This window comes from Bufo gargarizans, chromosome 4, assembly GCF_014858855.1.
Source record: "Bufo gargarizans isolate SCDJY-AF-19 chromosome 4, ASM1485885v1, whole genome shotgun sequence".
Lineage (NCBI taxonomy): Eukaryota > Metazoa > Chordata > Amphibia > Anura > Bufonidae > Bufo > Bufo gargarizans.
Window position 1 is genome coordinate 131,394,766 of NC_058083.1, and position 20,547 is coordinate 131,415,312.

Here is a 20,547-nt window from a genome sequence, read left to right on the forward strand (position 1 = left end):
GAAATCAGACTCCCAGTGTCAGATCTCCCCACCCCCCATGCTCAGATTTCCCCCTTCTCAGATCTGCCCCCCCATGATCAGATCTGCCCATGCTCAAATCTGAGCCCTCATGCTCCGATTTTCCCACTTATGCTCAGATCAGACCCCCATTGTCCAGATCAGGACCCCGCCTCCCCCCCCATGCTCAGATCAGAACCTCCCATGCTAAGATCAGACCCCCATGCTCAGTTCTATAAATACATTTTAAAAAATTCCCTCTCCTGATCAGGCACTGGGCTCCTGCTACTCTGCAGGTCTGACACGCTCTCCACTGTGACCTGATGAGCACAATGTCAGGTCATAGTGTGTGTCTCCACATACTATGTTCTCACACTGTGTGCTTTAGGACATAGTGAAGAGTGAGCTGGAGCTGCAAAGTAGTAACAGTGCCCGATCAGGAAAAGAGATCTGAGCATGGGGTAAAGAGTGCTTCCTGGCTTCACAGCTAGAGCCTCACTTGAAGGAGCAAAGAGCCGCATGTGGCTCAAGAGCCACAGGTTGGCCACCCCTGCTATATGTGATTCGTTTGTGTTATCGCATATTTAATCACACTTAGTAAATATATTTATTTTCTTAGTCTGCGTAAGATTATTAATTCCCAAATCTTTTGAATTCATTTTATGCTACACTTGGTGTCAGTAGAGTGGGATTTAAGAAAATGTACATGCTTATCGTTGATAGGGTGTTACATAGAGAGAGGGTAGTTTGGACCCGCCAATCTGAATGGGAACCCGGGCATTCGTGGGAATTAATAATCTGCGGGTGAATTAGGGTTGCACGTGTTTTGCAAATCTGCTACGAGCTCTGAGTGGAACAGTAGTTGGCTTGGTTGAATCTAGCAAAGTTCTTTTGGAAGTTGTTGAACTGAGAAGATTCAAATGAAAATCTGTAAGATTCTGAAGTTAGAACTTGCAGATTGTAGACATCAGAGCTCCTGTGATGTTGAAGGGGGTTGAAAAACAGAGCAGTGTCAGGATGTTATTTTCTTTATTTACAAATGCCTAAGTAGGCAATAGAACCTATCTTGGCCCAGGTACAAATGAATGCTTCACTTTTATTATAGTATTTATTAAAATACGTTGCTGACTGTGGACGTGAATCACAACTTGATTGGTTATAGACAAAGAACCAAATGTGCTACTAAGGTGTTAAAAACACAGTCTCCAATCCACTGTTAGGGGTAATCATTTAGACACCCAATGAGTCGCGGACGTATAAGTGTCTGCGCATGCGCTCTTAGGGCAGTGCGCTAGTGATGACAGGCTTGCAAGGCGACGGCGGCTTTCTGACGTAATAAACAGATGAAATTTGTCCCACGATAGCAATTGGCTGGCAGAGTCTCCTGCCCTCTAACTGATAGGGCGTTCGCATCTGTCAGTCAGCGGACATCCTATTTCCACTCCCAGTATCTGAGGTCATCCATTGCTGCCCATCACCCCTGAAGAAGCCAGAGATACTGGCGAAACATGTCGTGGGGGCAGTTTTAGGTTTTAATTAGCGTTGTGTTTCCACTGTTAGGAGTCAAACAGTAGTCCGGCTGGATCACTGGTACCTTCCTGATGTAACAAGGAGTTGGCAACGTCTGCATCAATAGTCAGCTGTTAAACAGCATCTTAGGCTTCACAGTGGGCTGATGCATCAAGTCTCCCACTAGTTAGCTGTCAAACAGCATTTCAAGCCTTACAGTGGGTTTGATGCATCAAGTTCTCCCACCATTTTATGACAGTAGTTAAAAATCAGCTATAGTTGCTAACTAGCCAAGTTGGCAACAATAGCTGCAGATGTGGCACGGCAAGAGTTTGCCGCTTTAGCCCTTGGAGTGAGTGATTGTGCACATCCCCTCCAACTGACTAAATCATTACCCCTAACAGTGGATTGGAGACTGTGTTTTTAACACCTTAGTAGCACATTTGGTTCTTTGTCTCTAACCAATCAAGTTGTGATTCACGTCCACAGTCAGCGACGTATTTTAATAAATACAATAATAAAAGTGAAGTATTCATTTGTACCTGGGCCAAGATAGGTTCTATTGCCCACTTAGGCATTTGTAAATAAAGTTGTTAATTAACCAGGTCAGGTCCTGTATATATAGGATGTTAATTTATTGCACCAGCAAGAAAGAAAGTGCCCAAATGCCTACAATGATCAGAATGGAACTTATCTTAAATGTTCAGAAAATGTTGGTACCATAATGCTATGTGTGTTAGTCCTGGCCATAGTATTAGAGATTAAAGCAGTAAGGGACTGTGTCAGTTAAATGAATAAGTATGGGACCCTCTTCCGAAGGCAGGACATAGAACAGACCACAAACAGAAGCAGTTATGCACTGCTAGGCGAACAAGGAACAGACCAGGAATAAACATAGCATAATACAGGGCAGGTACAGAACAGGACATGACATCCAACACCATAACAGAGCAGGTACAGACGAACAAAAACCAACAATGCAAAACTAGGTGACACCACACAGAAGGGTAACAGGAACCCCAGGACAGAAGTGAGGTGCTATACCTAGCCAGGAACAGACAAGACTGAACAGACCTAACAGAACTCCCCTCCAGACAACAGCCACAGATGGATAAGGCTGGATAACAAGGGCACCTGGAAAGCCCAACAGGCACAGATCAGGGGAGTTAACCCCAACAGAACTGGAGTACAGAACACACGACATAGGCTGTAACACAGGCTGTTTCCCCTGCCAACCAGCATACACGGAGAGACCCGCAGCCAGTACACCAGAGCATAACCAACCCATGACACTGGGGAAAACATCCCGTGACACAACAGACACAGGAGAGCAACATACACAGGCGAGTTCAAGACCCCACAGCCAGCACACAGTCTCACGCAACCAGCCAGCACAGGTAACGGCCCGCAGCCACTACGCAAGGGAGCATGCAGCCAGTCTACACGGACAAAAGTCACAATGAACCACACTGTGATATTAACATGTTATAGCCGACATAATACAAATATAGAAACAAACAAATCTGACAATACAGATATGAACACATGGGGGGCCCATAGGAAACTTTTCACTGAATTAAATATAAAAAATGTAGTGCTGAATCAAAACTTTTTTGCTCTTCAATCCGTAATTAATCAAAATCTTATATCAAGACAGCATCAAGTTATATTCATAAAACAATTTTTGTTAAAGCAAAATCATCTTATATGCCACATGGTCTTGCATTGCACATATATACTAATTTTCCTTTAAGGCTGGGTTCCCACATTACCATTAGCTGCTTGGGAAAATAAGAAATAAAAATTAATTAATAATCTTCACCTTTCTGTGTCTTGTAAAAAGCTCTTGCACATACTAAACACATCCGAGACTCTTTTTGTCTTACTCCTCTGTCTGATACTTCATACCAGTTATTTTTAGATCCTTCTTAGCAAAGCAATCAGCATTGAGCAGAATCCAAAATCCCTTATATAAGGACTGTATATGACTTAGCAAACTATATGTCTCTTAACAAATCTTCTCTGTTAAACAAAATTCTCTGTTAAGGGTGGGGGGTGGGATCAGACTACACATAGCCATCAGACCCCTTTCCTGACATTATCTATCAAGAATTCATCCAACTTTCCTCAGACATTAGCAAATGGAGAGAATACAGATATAAACAATCAGACCACTATCTGTGTGAGTCTATATCCCTTAACAGCCCAGACACACCAACCCTTGTTTAGCAGGTAGAGCATTCTTCAAGGACACATTTCTTCTCTAACCTTATTCAACTTTATACATATACCAGACAATACATCTTTCTGGTCAATATATCTTCTCACACACTAGAAACCAGAACTATTTCAACAGAGATATTTTTTCCTAACACCTTTATCTTCATATTCTTAGCGCCTGCCACACATATATTGGCACACATTAGGTACAATACTTATTCATTTAACTGACACAGTCCCTTACTGCTTTAATTTCTAATACTATGGCCAGGACTAACACACATAGCATTATGGTACCAACATTTTCTGAACATTTAAGATGAGTTCCATTCTGATCATTGTAGGCATTTGGGCACTTTCTTTCTTGCTGGTGCAATAAATTAACATCCTATATATACAGGACCTGACCTGGGCAAGGTTAATTAACAACTTTATTTACAAATGCCTAATTAGTCAATAGAACCTATCTTGGCCCAGGTACAAATGAATACTTCACTTTTATTATTGTATTTATTAAAATACGTCGCTGACTGTGGACGTGAATCACAACTTGATTGGTTATAGACAAAGAACCAAATGTGCTACTAAGGTGTTAAAAACACAGTCTGTTGTGTAGGCTGGCTGCATGCTCCCTTGCGTAGTGGCTGCGGGCCGTTACCTGTGCTGGCTGGTTGCGTGAGACTGTGTGCTGGCTGTGGGGTCTTGAACTCGCCTGTGTATGTTGCTCTCCTGTGTCTGTTGTGTCACGGGATGTTTTCCCCAGTGTTATGGGTTGGTTATGCTCTGGTGTACTGGCTGCAGGTGTCTCCGTGTATGCTGGTTGGCAGGGGAAACAGCCTGTGTTACAGCCTATGTTGTGTGTTCTGTACTCCAGTTCTGTTGGGGTTAACTTTCCTGACCTGTGCCTGTTGGGCTTTCCAGGTGCCCTTTTTATCCAGTCTGATCCATCTGTGACTGTAGTCTGGAGGGGAGTTCTGTTAGGTCTGTTCAGTCTTGTCTGTTCCTGGCTAGGTATAGCACCTCACTTCTGACCTGGGGTTCCTGTTACCTTTCTGTGTGGTGTCACCTAGTTTTGAATTGTTGGTTTTTGTTTGTCTGCACCTGCTCTGTTATGGTGTTGGATATCATGTCCTGTTCTGTTCTGTACCTGCCCTGTATTATGCTATGTTTGTTCCTGGTCTGTTCCTTGTTCGCCTAGCAGTGCGTCACTGCTCCTGTTTGTGGTCTGTTCTATGTCCTGCCTTCGGAAGAGGGTCCCTATCCTCACGGGAGGGCAAATCTCTGTGTCTTGTTTCTCTGATCTGTGTTTCTCTTGTTTGTGCCGTTGCTCCTGGTTTCGTCTCTACCTGCCTGTCTACACTTTCTGTTTGTATCTATTCTGGTACTTTCTGGTCTGTCTGGACCAGCTGCCACTGCCTCAGGGATTGCTCTGGAGTAGCCCCTGGCAACTACCTTAGTGGCTCAAGTCTATCATCACCATCTGAGGCTCTAGTGAATACCAGGGAGTTGCTTAGTTACACCCCTCCAGAATATTGCCAGTCAGTGGCACAGCGGGTCCACACCTGCTGTTCCGTGTAGTGAGCCTGTGCATATGTCTGTATACCCTGATCAGTTCTTGCTAATTGTTACTGCTGGTCTGTATTGCCGTTTCCTGTTCGCCTGAAGTCCTGAAGGACTGCCCTGGGCCTCCTGCACATGACATTTAAATGTTCTGCTAACACCAGAGATCTGTCCTCATCAATGGTTAAAAGTAGACTGACTGAAAGTGGGAAGATCGCACCATCTAAATGGAAGGGGTGGACTTAGATGACCTAGAGAGGAGGGAAAAGAACAGGGTGGATGTCACAGACACAAAGACAGCCCTTGTGCCCATCCCATAGTTACAAGACACCCCCATGAAAGAAGAGAAGTCCTGGGTTTATGTCAATGACAGAATTAACAGAAAGATTATCTAGTGTATTTCTGTGTCACGTATGCAAATGAGGGTTATCTCAACCTTCAGAAAAAATGGCTTTACATCACCAACAGAATTAGCAGACAGATTAGCTTTTGCATTTACGTTGTTATGGATGCCAAAAAATGGCTTTATGTCACCGACACAATTAACTGACTGATTAACTCTCCTATTACAGTTAGAAGGATGCAAATGTGAAAAATGGCTATAGGTCACCAAAAGATTTAAGAGCTTTATTAAGTATTGTATGTCTGTGTTACTAGTGCATAGGAGTTGTATTGCACTGATCAAAAATACTTGCAGGTCATCCACAGACTTAACAGCCCGATTAAGTATTGTATTTCTGTGTCACTGGTGCATAGGAGGTGTATTGCACTGATCAAAAATACCTACAGGTCATCCACAGACTTCAAAGTCATATTAAAAAGTTAACACTGTCCCTCACTGCAGCATTTATGCATGCCTGGTCATGTGCTGCGCCAACCAATCACAGTCATGCCAATACTAGGTATGACTGTGATGGCTTCCAAGTGCCCACAGCTTAAACGCTTGTTTATTGGCTGTGCTGCAGCCTTTCAACAATCTTTATTTAAAATCCAAACACAAATACAGACTTTCGCGCCAATGTCTGTTTCGGTTTCAGGTGACTGGACATTGTAATGTTTGGTATAAACCTGAACATTACAGTCCAGCTTCGCTCATCCCTATCTACAAGTGACATCGATTTAGGGATCATCAAAGTTTATTTTGCTTTGGCAGAGGACCTCTATGGAAAGTGTTATGCAAATATAGTGTTGGACCCACAAAAGTTCAAAGCCTTTTGTTTGTTTTATTTTATCCATTTCATGCAGGGGTGGAGAGAAAACTACCCCATCAATGGCTTTTCCTGACATGGACTCAGTTTAAAACTATGGACTGAGTGTTATGAATTCATATCTTCTAGACTGTGTGGAACTGTTCAAGTACATCTTCCCTAATTGCAGGTTGCTGGAACTGGCAATGTAGTGTTCAGGGGTTGCCAAAGTCAATGACTCCATGTGTGGTAAAACACAGCTTTTGGTGACCTGACTGTTACCAACAAAAAATACTTCAACCACTGGTCTGCCATGCTGAAATAGGCCTTGTCACTCATACTATGGCTGTCCAGGGGTGGACCTCAAAGGTATTCATCTGCCCAAGACTTCCTGACCAACCAGCAGGGCTGATGCAACGATCTGCAGACCAGTGAGGGGAGGAGGTCAAGTTTTAAAGCTCCTCCCACAGACAAGGTAATGTACTATCTAACACCCACTGATAAGATGCTCTGAGACCTGAACTTACACCTTCAAAACCCCTTCAAATAAATAAGGAGGAGTAATAGATTGAACTTTGAAACAAGACAAAAAAGGGCTATGCAGTTGCAGAAAACATACAAACATGGATATTTGACTTTGCACAAGAGACTTTGATATTCAAGAAGATCAGAAGTGAAGAAGACCCCAGTGAGACACTTCTTGTTAGTCTAAAACACAGTTTTTTTTATTTTAGTTTTTTTTTTCCAGAGATCCGATGGTTCCAAAGTAGTTTTCTGTCAAATGACCAGGCTATATATGTAGAATCGGTCCTGATGTTGACTGTTGAAAATAAATAAAAGTGGAAGAACCAGGGATGGAATGTATTGTAATGGTATTTTTTAAGTACTGATTGTTTTTTTTGTTTTTTTAATTCTGCTTCCTTTTATTATCACCATTATGTTTAATGATGTGTCTTGTAAATGTAGTACCCATCCCCCATTGCTCTAATAAGAACACATTCCGGAGTAATCTCAGAGACATGTGTGATACACAATAGAGAAGGGGCTGATGGAAATAACCTTAGTCTGCACTAACAATAAATTGGGATTTCATCAGGAACTTCATCCTAGGTAGGATTTAAGTATTAATTTGCCCTATCTCATGTAAACCCTGGGGTTTTGGGCATGTTTTATAACTTGGTAGACAGCAATGTGTTACAGCATGATCTACTGGACCCCTACCCCATATTTTGGCTAGAGAGGTTTGTTTATTTATTTTTATTATTCTGTATGTGATTAGTTTGTGTTATCGTATTTGTTATCACACTTTAATAAATATATTTATTAACTTAGCCCGCATAAGCTTATTCATTCTCAAATCTTTTGAATTCACATTAAGTTACATCTACTACTTGCACAATAAATCAATGAATACTCTATACACTGTATTGTAGAATGGATAATATAAAGAATAATACTTATGGTTTTTTAAAACATGTTCACACTTTTAAAATAAATTACTGAAAATGTCATAGATCAGGTAGACTTACCTGTCAAGCCTGTAGTTGTCTGTAAACTTGTAGTTAAAAACTGTGAAGCTGCCATGGAATGCAGTGTTGTAGTCGCAGTAGTGTTGCTCTCATTTCTTGTAGTTGGTTGTGGTGAGTCCGGTGTGCTGGCAGTCCATATGGTCTTTGTGCTTGTTATAGCTTCAGTAGTTGTCTTAGTTGATGAAAATGCTGGTGTTGTGCTAGAAGCCACAGTTGTCTCACCTGTTTTGGTTTTGATTCATACAAAATAATTTAATATACACTAATAACATTGCAAGTTTTATATTTTTTTTAACAATAATATACATTGCTGTAGAAAATGATACTAAAAAATACACTAATGAGCTTATTGCAAGCTACATATCTAAAATGGATGAAAGTGGACGTAAAAAACTGATAGAAATTTTATTTTACTGTCTGTGAAGCTTCTCGATCTTAACAATACTGATTACCGAATAAATCGCGAATGCATCCTGTTTTAAAATTGAAAAAAATCACAAGAGCCCTCTCATTCACACAAAGAGTTAAAACTTTCAGTTACAGCTCACAGAGCAGAGGTAAGTTAACATCCATCAATCTGATATTGTCTTGAAAAAACACCATAAAAGTGCCCTTTCTATAGTCTGGGTGGCCCCAGCACAGCAGGGGTCCTAACACCCTAAGCCTGGTCAGACACTTTAGAGAAGAATGACAGATCCTTATCACGCAGCTGGTTGGTACAAGAAGGTAGATGACCTGAAAGTCACCTCCATTCCATAGATTTCATATTTGTCCCATATTTTCTTCATATTTTATGGGTTAGGAAAATACAAAATGAACAATCTCTTCAGAGGTTGTTGGGGTTATTCTAACACCCCTTTCCTGAAATCCGCAAGCAATCGACAATTCCCGCTTTGAGATATAAAGGTTCTCAGGCACACTGTATTGTCTTCTAGTCATAATTGGTATCAGATGATTCGTAAAGTTCTACTGATTATAAATATAAACTTTATTTCTTGATTTGACTTCCGGGTACTGAGAAACTGGCAAAGCAAGGATGCTGCCAGACTTTCTCTATCTGGGGCAAGAACTGCCCCCTTTTCCAATTACACAAGGCTGGACTTGTGCGTGGCATAGCCACTCCCAGCTACAGAGTGGGTAAAAATACATTGACCCACTCAGGTCCTGGTCCTTGATCTACCATCTGAAGTCGAATAACATCACGACTACCCGCTGGACACGGGCACCCCACCATCTTGGATTATTCCTTGCAGAGATTTTATCTTTAACTGGACTCTACCATGGTAATTCTGAATTTACAGACATTCTATTCCCTTTCATCTCTTACTTATTTCTATCCAACCAATCTGTTCGACTGGCAGGTATATTTATCTGTCAGTTTCAATGTATAGTTCTGTGTGTAGTTTTTATAATAAAACTAACAATTTAATCATTCCAGTTTTGCCCTTGTTACCTGATTATTTGGTCTATGCTAAGAACTCTGTCCTCAGAAGAGACATACTATGACATTGTCTTATATTTATAAATTGTTGATTTCTTAGCTAGGTTGCAAATAACTGTTTCTTCCCTTTAGAAATAGCTAGCCGGGGTCTCTTCACCCCGATTCAATACGAAGAACGGTGGCAGCAAATTAAGTTGACTTCCCGTGCAAAATCAATAATTTTATCTTACTGATTGTACATACAATTGTAGATACGTTTACTGTGCTCACAGTGGATTCGCCTCCAGAAGTCTCTAGTGGACGACATCAGTATGGCAACTGTGGCACAGTACAACGGGATTGGCGGGTGGTTGTCACACTATCATGTAAATTTGCTCTTATATTTGCAATATTCTCCATGTAGTATAAAAAAGATGTTCACTTTATACTCTGGTTTAGTATAATCAAGATAATACCAAAGTGATATAGCTTTTTTTTATTATATTCTACTACTTACACAACAAATACATGAATTCTATATACACTGTATTGTAGCATGGATAATATAAAGATTTATACTTGTGATTTTTAAAATATGATAGCACTTTTAAAAATAATTACTGACAATGTCATAGATCAGGTAGAATTACCAGTGAAGCCTGTAGTTGTCTGTAAACCTGTAGTTTCAAACTGTGAAGCTGCCGTTGGATGCAGTGTTGTAGTCACAGTAGTGTTGCTTTCAGGTCTTGTAGTTGGTTGTGGTGACTCCAGTGTGCTGGAAGTCCATATGGTCTTTGTGCTTGTTATAGCTTCAGTAGTTGTCTTAGATGATGAAGACGCTGATGTTGTGCTAGGAGATACAGTTTTCTCACCTGTTTTGGTTTTGATTCATAGAAAAAGATTTAAAAAAAATACACTGATAAGGTTGCATTTTTTTTAAACAATAAAACGCATTGTGGTGGATCTGAAAAGTTGCATTTATTTTTTTAAAGCAATAATACGCATTGCTGTGGATCCAAAGGGGAAAATTAAGTTTGTCTGGTGTAGAATATCTGACCAAACTATTGAGTTTATTGCAAGCTGCATATCTAAAATGAAGTGGACGTTAAAAAAAAAAATATTTTTTTTTACTGTCACATAAATATGCCTTCATATTTGAAATATTCTTTATGTAGTATAAAAAATCACTTTATAATCTGGTTCAGTAAATTTATGATAGTTTTTTTTATAATATTCTACTGCTTGCACTATAAATCATTGAATACTCTATACACTGTATTGTAGCATGGATAATATAAAGATTTATACTTGTGTTTTTTTATATACTCGGACGAAACACGTAAGCAATATTACTGGAGTGTTTTTCTTGTGTGTACAGGCATTAATAAAGTATTGAAGAGTTTCAAACTCATCTACCGGACCCGAGTTTTTCTCCGTTCGCAGTCCATATGACAGAGACCTCCCTCTCCAAAGTGCCAGCCTTCAGTCAGATGTCAAGCTAGTACAGTGGAAGGCAAGGTACAGCACCTGAGTTGCAACGATTCCACAGGATTTTCCCTGGGTAGAGACTTGGATGGGTTGCTGGATCATGGTACCTAGAGATCTTGATCCTTTACTTTGGATCTATCTTTGAATCACATATTCACCAGTTCCAAGTGAGACCAATTTGTTAATAGATTTAGGCAGATCTCTTTCAGCTAAATCATCTTTTATGTGGGACAGCACCACATAGTATTACCAGCAATGCCTTCTCATTTCAAGCAAGCTCAGAGGCTGGGATGCAGAACTGAATACAGGATTGGACCCTTGTCTCAATCAAAGAATGGCATCCACTGTTGAACAAACATAACCAGCCTCTTCAAGCATCTTGTGGAAGGATGAGAGGAATGAAACTTAAGAGAACATACCTGACCAGTATTGGCCTGGACAGCACCCTTTGTTAAGAAGAAAGTTTATAATGTATAGTACATTGATTAATAAAGCCCTGGAATGCCTTTGGACATCAAATCAAGCAGGCAGGGGTAGGTAGATGGGATGATGCTCCCCAAGGAGTGGATCCATAGCATTTGGCTGTTGCATGTACTGCAGATCTACCTCTCATTGACTAACAGCAAGTTGAGTGACCTGTCCTGCCAACACTTCTGCATCTAGTATCAATGGTATAGAGGCTACTGTGCCTTTCAGTCCCATGGCCTAATTATACACTACAAAAAGTTATGGATATTTGGTTTGTGGGTGAAATTTCGGGATCCTAAATGCTGTCTAACTATTATAGGCTAACTTAATGGGACCTTCTCTAAACTTTTTATTGAACATGCCTAGCCATTCAATGTTTCATACTTTTTGCATAACTTGCTGTTCTCTAACAAGGAGCTTAACGGCAAAATTCACAACAGGTGTTTGATCCAGGAATCACACAATACATTTCCTAGTTTAATTAGAATTTGTATTTAAACAACCCTCCTCATCATGATGTTCACATTTTGACATCATGAGAACAAAATCACACCTAACAATTGATCAACAGTACCTTGTCATTGCAAGTCTTCAAGCAGGATGTTCTAAGACGGAAGAGGCCACTCAATTTAGAGTGTCATGAACAGGTTGCAACAGAGATACAGAGAGACTGGAAGAGTCACAGTAAGGCATAGAAGTGGACGTCCTTTAGCCATATATACCACACTGATGACGACTTCATTGTGAACAATGCCCTGCGGAACCAGATGATGAATGCCACACACCTCTAGGCACATTTAAGAGAGGTGAGAGGCACCCAAGGGTAATGTCAGACAATTCACATGAGCTTGGTCTGCCTGCTAGACGATCTGCAACGGTAACTGACCACACCGCCAGACACAAGCCTCCTTGTCTTACATGGGCCAGTGAGCATCTACGCTGGACGAGGGACCAGTGAGCCTCAGTGCTGTTCACTGATGAAAGTCGATTCACGGCGAGCAGAAATAATGGCCACTAATGATGTTTGAGACATCAAGGACAGATCTATGCATCAGCCACTGTTGTCACCAGACGAGCCCTTGGTGGTGGTGGTTTCACAATGTGGCCTACACTGTGAGAATGACAGTGACAAGCCCATACTACTTGAATAACTTCATTAATGCAGTCATTGTGCCTTTGCATGAACAACATAGACCTAATTTTATCTTCATGGACATCAATGCGCCAGCTCATCGAGGTAGCATCATTAGGAAATAGCTGCTGGAGACTGAGATACCTCAAAAAAAGTTGCCTGCACTTTTTCCAGACCTGAATCCCATTGAAAACCTATGGGATCAGCTAAGTTGCTGTGTAGAGGCTCATAACTCTGTACCACAGAACCTCAATGACCTGAGAGCTGCCCTTCAAGAACAGTGGGATGTGATTCCTCAGCAGATAATAAGACAACTTGTGAACAGCATGAGATATTGTTGTCAAGCTATAATTGATGCTCAAGGTCACGTGACAAGTTATTGAGACACTGACATTATTGTGGAGGTAAACCCACCACTGTTGTTGGCTTTTGTTTCAATAAATTGAATGAGATTAGGAAACCACCATTGCACGCTTCTAATTAAATGCCCTAATTTCATTATATTTAGTGTTGAGCGAACTTGTGTTTTAAGTTCGGGTTCGGGTTATCGAAGTATCCCGTTATGGATTCCGCTACCACGGACCATAACGGAATTTAGAATCCATAACGGGATACTTCGATAACGTGAACTTGAACTTTTGACGCCGAACTTAAAACACAAGTTCGCTCAACACTAATTATTTTATATTACTGTAGCTTGAAGTTTTTACATCTTCCAGAATTTTCACTCGAAAGACAAATATCCCTAACTTTTTGTGAGTAGTGTATGTCTGAATTGGTGAGATGGATTTGATAAGCCTCAGTTCCAGTCTGGTTGTGCACAGTTAGGTTTTGCTGGTGCAACAGGATAGAAGCAGGGAAACAGCAGATGCAAGGATGTAGCAGATTTTGAGAGGTAGTTGATCTATAGAACCTCCAGATCTGGAGCTGTACATGTGCAACAATGTACAGGATTGAAACACACTTTCACAAAAGTAGAAGATTCAAGAACTGTACAGTGCTGAGCTATAAATGTGCAGCAATGAAGAAGAGTAGAAACCCAGATGGAGTAGACAAGCTGTAGTAGTGCTGTGGATATGCAGCAATTAAGCAGGGTTGAAACCCATTTTGAGTAGCAGAGCTGTAGTAGTGTTGTACATTACTGAGCTGTGGACAGGAACAGATTAAGCACAGTTGGAACACAATGGGAGCAGCACTGTAGTAGCAAGTCCAGTGTAACAGAGTAGTAACAATGGCAAGTCCAAAGTAGCACAGTAGCAATAGTAGCAAACAAATAACAGGAAGGATCAATTGCCTAAATAACCAGGCATGCTCCTGTTGTCAGAGTCTAAATAATCTGCCATTGTGGCAATATTGCTGGGTGTCCGGTTGCCATGGAAACCCAAAGTGCAATGAAAGCAAAGGCTCTAGATCAAGGAGGGAAGCAAGGTAGGGTCCAGCATTGGTCCAAGACATGTGACAGTTTTGTTTTTATGGCATTCATTGCAAAGTAAAAGTGGCATGCTGTTTGCAAGGCAAGCTGTTGTTTTTATTGACACCATTTTCGGATACGTCCATCATTTGCATATTTTGTGAGGCAAGATGACCAAAAAAAAGGACCATTCTGTGTTTTTTACTCTGTTTACCATGTATGATAATCAGCATGAGATTTTAATAGTTTAGACATTTATGAACACAGCAATAGCAATTTCATTTCGTTTAGAGGGTGGGAATAATAGAGTAATAAAGAAGTTAATACGGCAGGCCTAGGGGCCCCTTGCTTTATTGACTACCCATCGGCACTCTGTGATAATATTCATGGGGTGCCAATTGGAAGGCAGTGTGTCTGACCTCTGTCTAACCGCTCATTTGCTGCAGTTTGTTAATGGCTGTGGCATATGATCCTGGCAGTAAGAGCAGGATACCAGTTGTATAGTTATCACCAGCAAGTGATGGCATGGATACAGCTAGTGAGCACAAGCCATCACAGCGCCATACTATCACGTTGCTTCACATAACAAGGTACTTGAAGCAACAAAATTGTACATCGCAGGGAGTTAACTGAAATATAATTAAATTATTGAAAGTTCCATTCATCATATAGACTTACCTAGCAATCCTGTATTTGAACTTGTAGTTACAAACTGTGAAGCTGCCATGGAATGCAGTGTTGTAGTCGCAGTAGTGTTGCTTTCAGGTCTTGTAGTTGGTTGTGGTGAGTCTGGTGTGCTGGCAGTCCATATGGTCTTTGTGCTTGTTATAGCTTCAGTAGTTGTCTTAGATGATGAAGACCCTGATGTTGTGCTAGAAGCCACAGTTGTCTCACCTGTTTTGGCTTTGATTCATAGAAAATAATAAAATTTACAGTAATAAACTTGCAAGTTTTATATTTTTTATACAATAATATGCATTGCTGTAAAAAAAATATAAAAAAATACACTAATGAGCTTATTGCAACAAGCTGAATATCTAAAATGGATGAAAGTGGACATAAAAAAAACAGATAGAATTTTTTACTGCCACATAAATTTGCTCTTATATTTGCAATATTCTCCATGTACTATAAAAAAGAAGATCACTTTATTCTCTGGTTCAGTATAATCAGGATAATAACAACGTGATATAGCTTTATTATTATATTCTACTACTTCAGAACAAATCAATGAATTCTCCATATATTGTATTGTAGCATGGATAATATAAAGATTTATACTTGTGTTTTTTTAAATATGATAACACTTTTAAAATAAATTACTGACAATGTCATAGATCAGGTAGACTTACCTGTCAAGTCTGCAGTTGTCTGTAAACCTGTAGTTACAAACTGTGAAGCTGCCATTGTATGCAGTGTTGTAGTCACAGTAGTGTTGCTTTCAGATCTTGTAGTTGGTTGTGGTGAGTCCGGTGTGCTGGCAGTCCATATGGTCTTTGTGCTTGTTATAGCTTCAGTACTTGTCTTAGATGATGAAGACGCTGATGTTGTGCTAGAAGCTACAGTTGTCTCACCTGTTTTGGTTTTGATTCATAGAAAATAATACAATTTACAGTAATAAACTTGCAAGTTTTATATTTTTTATACAATAATATGCATTGCTGTAAAAAAAATATAAAAAATACACTAATGAGCTTATTGCAACAAGCTGCATATCTAAAATGGATGAAAGTGGACATAAAAAACTGATAGAATTTTTATTTTACTGTCAGGTAAATTTGTTCTTATAGTCAAAAGGAAATGAGTGGGCACTCTTATATCTGAAATATAAAATATATATAATATATAAAAGATGTCCGTACAGATATCTTCAAATGTAATAAAACAAATATCTCAAAGGCAAAAAATCATGTATAAGATTAGCAGTACTGCTAATATTCAAAAGAAATATAATAAAATATGCATATCAATTTAAAACATATAAAGTAGCTACTGGGATGCAAATTTTGAAATCCAAGCAGAGTTCATTCCAATCTCAGGCAGAAGCAAGTGAATGAATCGTCCTATATTGCAATACACAGATTATTTGAAAATGTGTCTGAAAAAATATCAAATTCAAACTGTGACCTGTAGGTAAAGGAATCCAACAGCGGTAGCCACTGAGGAAGGAAACGCGTCTGGCGTGGAGGATAAGATATTTGTATCTGGCAACAACCGGCAAATGGAAAATTAACATCGCTCTCCTAGTTGATGTTAAAGAAAGCGCTTTCACCCAAAAGAAGCCCAGATATCACGGCAGCGTCTGGCGTGCTACAGGAAGTAGCAGGAAACTAGCAAAGTCCCATTACCTGCATAGGTACGGCCGGAGACACGAGGGACGCCCGAGACATACAGGGAACCATATCATAAGCTGACTCTGGGACAACTAGAGAAGAACTTATAGGTCACAGTTTGAATTTGATATTTTTTCAGACACATTTTCAAATAATCTGTCTATTGCAATATAGGACGATTCATTCACTTGCTTCTGCCTGAGATTGGAATGAACTCTGCTTGGATTTCAAAATTTGCATCCCAGTAGCTACTTTATAAGTTTTAAATTGATATGCATATTTTATTATATTTCTTTTGAATATTTGCAGTACTGCTAATCTTATACATGATTTTTTGCCTTTGAGATATTTGTTTTATTACATTTGAAGATATCTGTACGGACATCTTTTATATATTATATACATTTTATATTTCTATATCTCCAGCCACCTTTGATACATGCATCTTTACAATAAATTAATTTAGTGATGCTACATTGAGTCTATGTGTGTCCAGATATAAGAGTGCCCACTCATTTCCTTTTGACTATAGAGTGCGACATCAGTTTGGAGCACCTTGCCATCCCCAACCAGAGGGAGAGCCGCCCTACATTCCTATTTTCAAATTTGTTCTTATATTTGCAATATTCTATGTAGTATAAAAAAGAAGTACACTTTATTCTCTGGTTCAGTATACTCATGATAATACCAAAGTGATATAGCTTTATTATTATATTCTATTACTTACAGAACAAATCAATAAATTCTCTATACACTGTATTGTAGCATGGATAATATATAGATTTATACTTGTGTTTTTTAAAATATGATAGCACTTTTAAAATAAATTACTGACAATGTCATAGATCAGGTAGACTTACCTGTCAAGTCTGTAGTTGTCTGTAAACCTGTAGTTACAAACTGTGAAGCTGTCATGGGATGCAGTGTTGTAGTCGCAGTAGTGTTGCTTTCAGGTCTTGTAGTTGGTTGTGGTGAGTCCGGTGTGCTGGAAGTCCATATGGTCTTTGTGCTTGTTATAGCTTCAGTAGTTGTCTTAGATGATGAAGACGCTGATGTTGTGCTAGAAGCCACAGTTGTCTCACCTGTTTTTAATTTTGATAAATAGACAGACAGTCAGATGGATAGATAGATAATTCAGTTTTGCACGTGTCTATAAAAAAACATTGAATGCCAATAAGGCCCAGTTCGCACCAGTTATTTCTATCAGTTAGGGCTTATTCAGACGGCCATATTTTACGGAATGGGTGCGTACACATTCATTTCATTGGGCCGTGTGCTGTCCGCATCCGTGGTTCCGTTCCAAGGCCATGTGCGGTCCTCAAATTGCCGAACGCACATGTCCGGTAACCGCGTTTTGCGGATCCGCAAAGAACTACGAAAGTCTGAATGGGCACTTATTGTGACTTAAAACCTGTAGTGAAGCCTAGTCAGAGATCAGGTGTAATTTAAAGATTTGTATCTCTTTGTGTGGTTTTGACCCACATCTGGTTTTGGTTCACAATAACTGTCCAGATAACTGAAGTGTGAACTCAGCCTAATTCCAAATTGTTTGCATGAAATAGAAATAATCATCACATCCCGCATGATAAGGTATATATGCAGGTTACTGCAATTGCATAATAATATACTATTAGTCTTGTAGAACATGAACTACATCACATTAATGGTATCTTCAAGATGCAGCTATTTTCTACACACTATTTTCATACTTAAAGCAGTGAAACAAGCAAGACAACAAACATATTGTATATTAATGTTAACGGGATTGTGCAGGCAGTATTTATTGATGACCTATGGATGACCTCAGAATAGGTCATCAATATCTGATCTGCAAGGGGTCTGACACCTGGCACCCCTGCCAACCAGCTGTTTGAAGAGGAGGTGACACTCTGTGCAAGTGCTGCCTTCTCTTCATTACACTGCCCGTTGTCTCGGAAGCGCAGTGTAATTATAAGTACTCACTCTATTTGCTTTAACGGAGTGAGTACTTTACACGCAAGGGACACAATGCTGAGTGAAAGGGCTCATTTACTTGACTATTCAGTCCGCAAATTGCTGATCCACAAAACATATATACCGGCCATATGTATTTAGCATTTTTTGGAACAGAACAGCCTATCCTTGTCCGTAATGTGGACAATAATAGGACACATTAAATTTTTTGTGGCCCCATTAAGTGAATGGTTCCTCATAATCGCTACAAAAATGGATACAGAAAAAAATATGTATGTGTGCATGAGCCCTAATGAAGAGGAAGCAGGACCACTGCCTCCTCTTCAAACATCTGATCGGCGGGGGTACCATGTGTCGGACTCTTGCATATCAGATATTGATGACCTATCCTGGGTCATCAATAACTACTGCCTGCACAACCCCTTTAAGGCCTCTTGCACTCGAACGTTGCGCATCCGTTCCATGTAGCGGCCAGGACTGATTGAGACCTTTTCAATTTGAATGGGTCTGTGATCCATCCTCAATAGCAAAAAAATAGAGCAAGTTCTATTTTTTTTGCGGTCCGGAGGCACGGACAGAAACACTACGGAGGGTTTCCATGCTTCCGCTTCGCATCTCCGTGATTGAGGACCCATTCAAGTGAATGGGTCCGCACCCGTGATACGGCCACGGGCACACAACTTTCGATTGCAAGAGGCCTGTGTGTGTGTGTGTGTGTGTGTGTGTGTGTGTGTGTGTACAGTGGGTTATGTGCAGGCTTAAAAAAAAATGAAATATACATTAAGAAGCTTAAAAACCACACAGATCCTTTGATACATTTTTATTTAATGACTGCTATTATTGCACAAATATAACTTGTTACATAAGAAAAAAAATCATATTAGTCTACAGCAGGGATCAGCAACCTTCGGCACTCCAGCTGTTGTGAAACTACAATTTCCAGCATGTTCCATTAATTTATAAGAAAGAGCAGAGCAAATATGCATGCTGGGAGTTGTAGTTTAACAACAGCTGGACTGCCAGAGGTTGCATACCCATGGTCTACAATATGTGTTCTCTGTATTTTAATCTTCCAAATCTTTTCTTCTGCCCATGTTGCTTCTGGAAAGTCACTGTAGGCATAAAAAAAGGGAAAGTAAATTTCCATAATTTGACATAAAATAGAATTCCACTAATTAACATGAGGTCCACTTTTTGTGCTCCCACACAACCACCTACTGCAAGATGCTTGTACAGTTACTGATTTTTTTCATTGACCAATTAGGACTTTTGTAGGTCTCTTCATATTCAAGAATTGTTTGTCTGTGTATTCAATAAAAAAATAAAAATGTAAAGCAGAAAATAAGAAGCTATAGAATGTGTTAGCCTCATGCACACCGCTGTATTGGGATCTGTTCGCATCTGTATTACAGATTCCATAATTTGTAAGGGATGAACAGTGGCAATCAAAATAATGGGCACTCAGTCAGTATCAAACACACTGATCTGTTGCTGCAGCTGCTTTTACACAGTCAGTGTTTGGTCAGTGATTTTCATCAGGGATTGTGAGCCAAACCCAGGAGTGGAGCCTCCACAGACATCATGTATAAGGTAAAGATCTGCACCTGTTCTGTGTTTTTGACCCTCACCTGGTTTGGGCTCAAAATCACTGATGGAAATCACTGACTGAACATTGACTGTATAAATGCGGCCTTGAGATACATTACTGATTGGAACAAAAGATTTGTGTGTTAAAGATCCATACCATAGCAATCTATAGGTGCATACTGCATGTATCTTCGTCTGCCTCCAATGTCGTATGGAAACACTCAGATTTTATTTTTATTTTTTTCATGGATTCATGTGGAATCTGTGAAGAAGAAAATAAATCATGCCAAATCTCATTGCATATAGCTTAATTTTATGGGTTTACCCTAATACATTACCTTTAACATGATAACGTACCATGAATGTATTTGCTCCTGCAGATACCTATGACAGAATATTGATGCCAATAATATAAACCTGAAAAAGTTCATTATCAATTCAAAGCGATGAGCAGAAACAGAATTAAACAGCACATCCTACAACAGGGATCAGCAACCTTCGGCACTCCAGCTGCTGTGAAACTACAACTCCCAGCATGAAAACGTACTTGGCATTTCTTGTAGCTCTCATAGAAGTGAAAGGAGGATTCTGGGAGTTGTAGTTTCAAAACAGCTGGAGGGTCTGAGGTTGCTGATGCATATGGCCATAATTTAAAGGAAAAACAGAATAATGCATATAACAGCACTCTATAAATATAAAGGAGTTGACCTATCTTTCTCTCTTTCTCTCTCTCTCACTATATATATATATATA

At 39.7% G+C, this 20,547-nt stretch overlaps 1 protein-coding gene across 4 annotated transcripts in view; it reads right to left on the reverse strand.

The window, feature by feature from the left end:
• The window catches only part of LOC122936379 (mucin-2-like), a 135,320-nt gene that overhangs the window by 73,290 nt on the left and 41,483 nt on the right, over positions 1-20,547 (reverse strand). For 3 of the 4 annotated variants that reach the window (XM_044292561.1, XM_044292562.1, XM_044292559.1), the window contains exons 5-11: positions 20,152-20,211; positions 19,952-20,056; positions 17,115-17,336; positions 15,274-15,495; positions 14,600-14,824; positions 10,073-10,294; positions 8,003-8,224 (exon numbers count right to left, since the gene is read on the reverse strand). In XM_044292561.1, the coding sequence (XP_044148496.1) occupies positions 8,003-8,224; positions 10,073-10,294; positions 14,600-14,824; positions 15,274-15,495; positions 17,115-17,336; positions 19,952-19,979 (1,141 nt within the window). In that variant the 5' untranslated portion in view covers positions 19,980-20,056; positions 20,152-20,211. The remainder of the gene's footprint in view (positions 1-8,002; positions 8,225-10,072; positions 10,295-14,599; positions 14,825-15,273; positions 15,496-17,114; positions 17,337-19,951; positions 20,057-20,151; positions 20,212-20,547) is intronic. The other variant, XM_044292560.1, reaches the window with a different exon arrangement.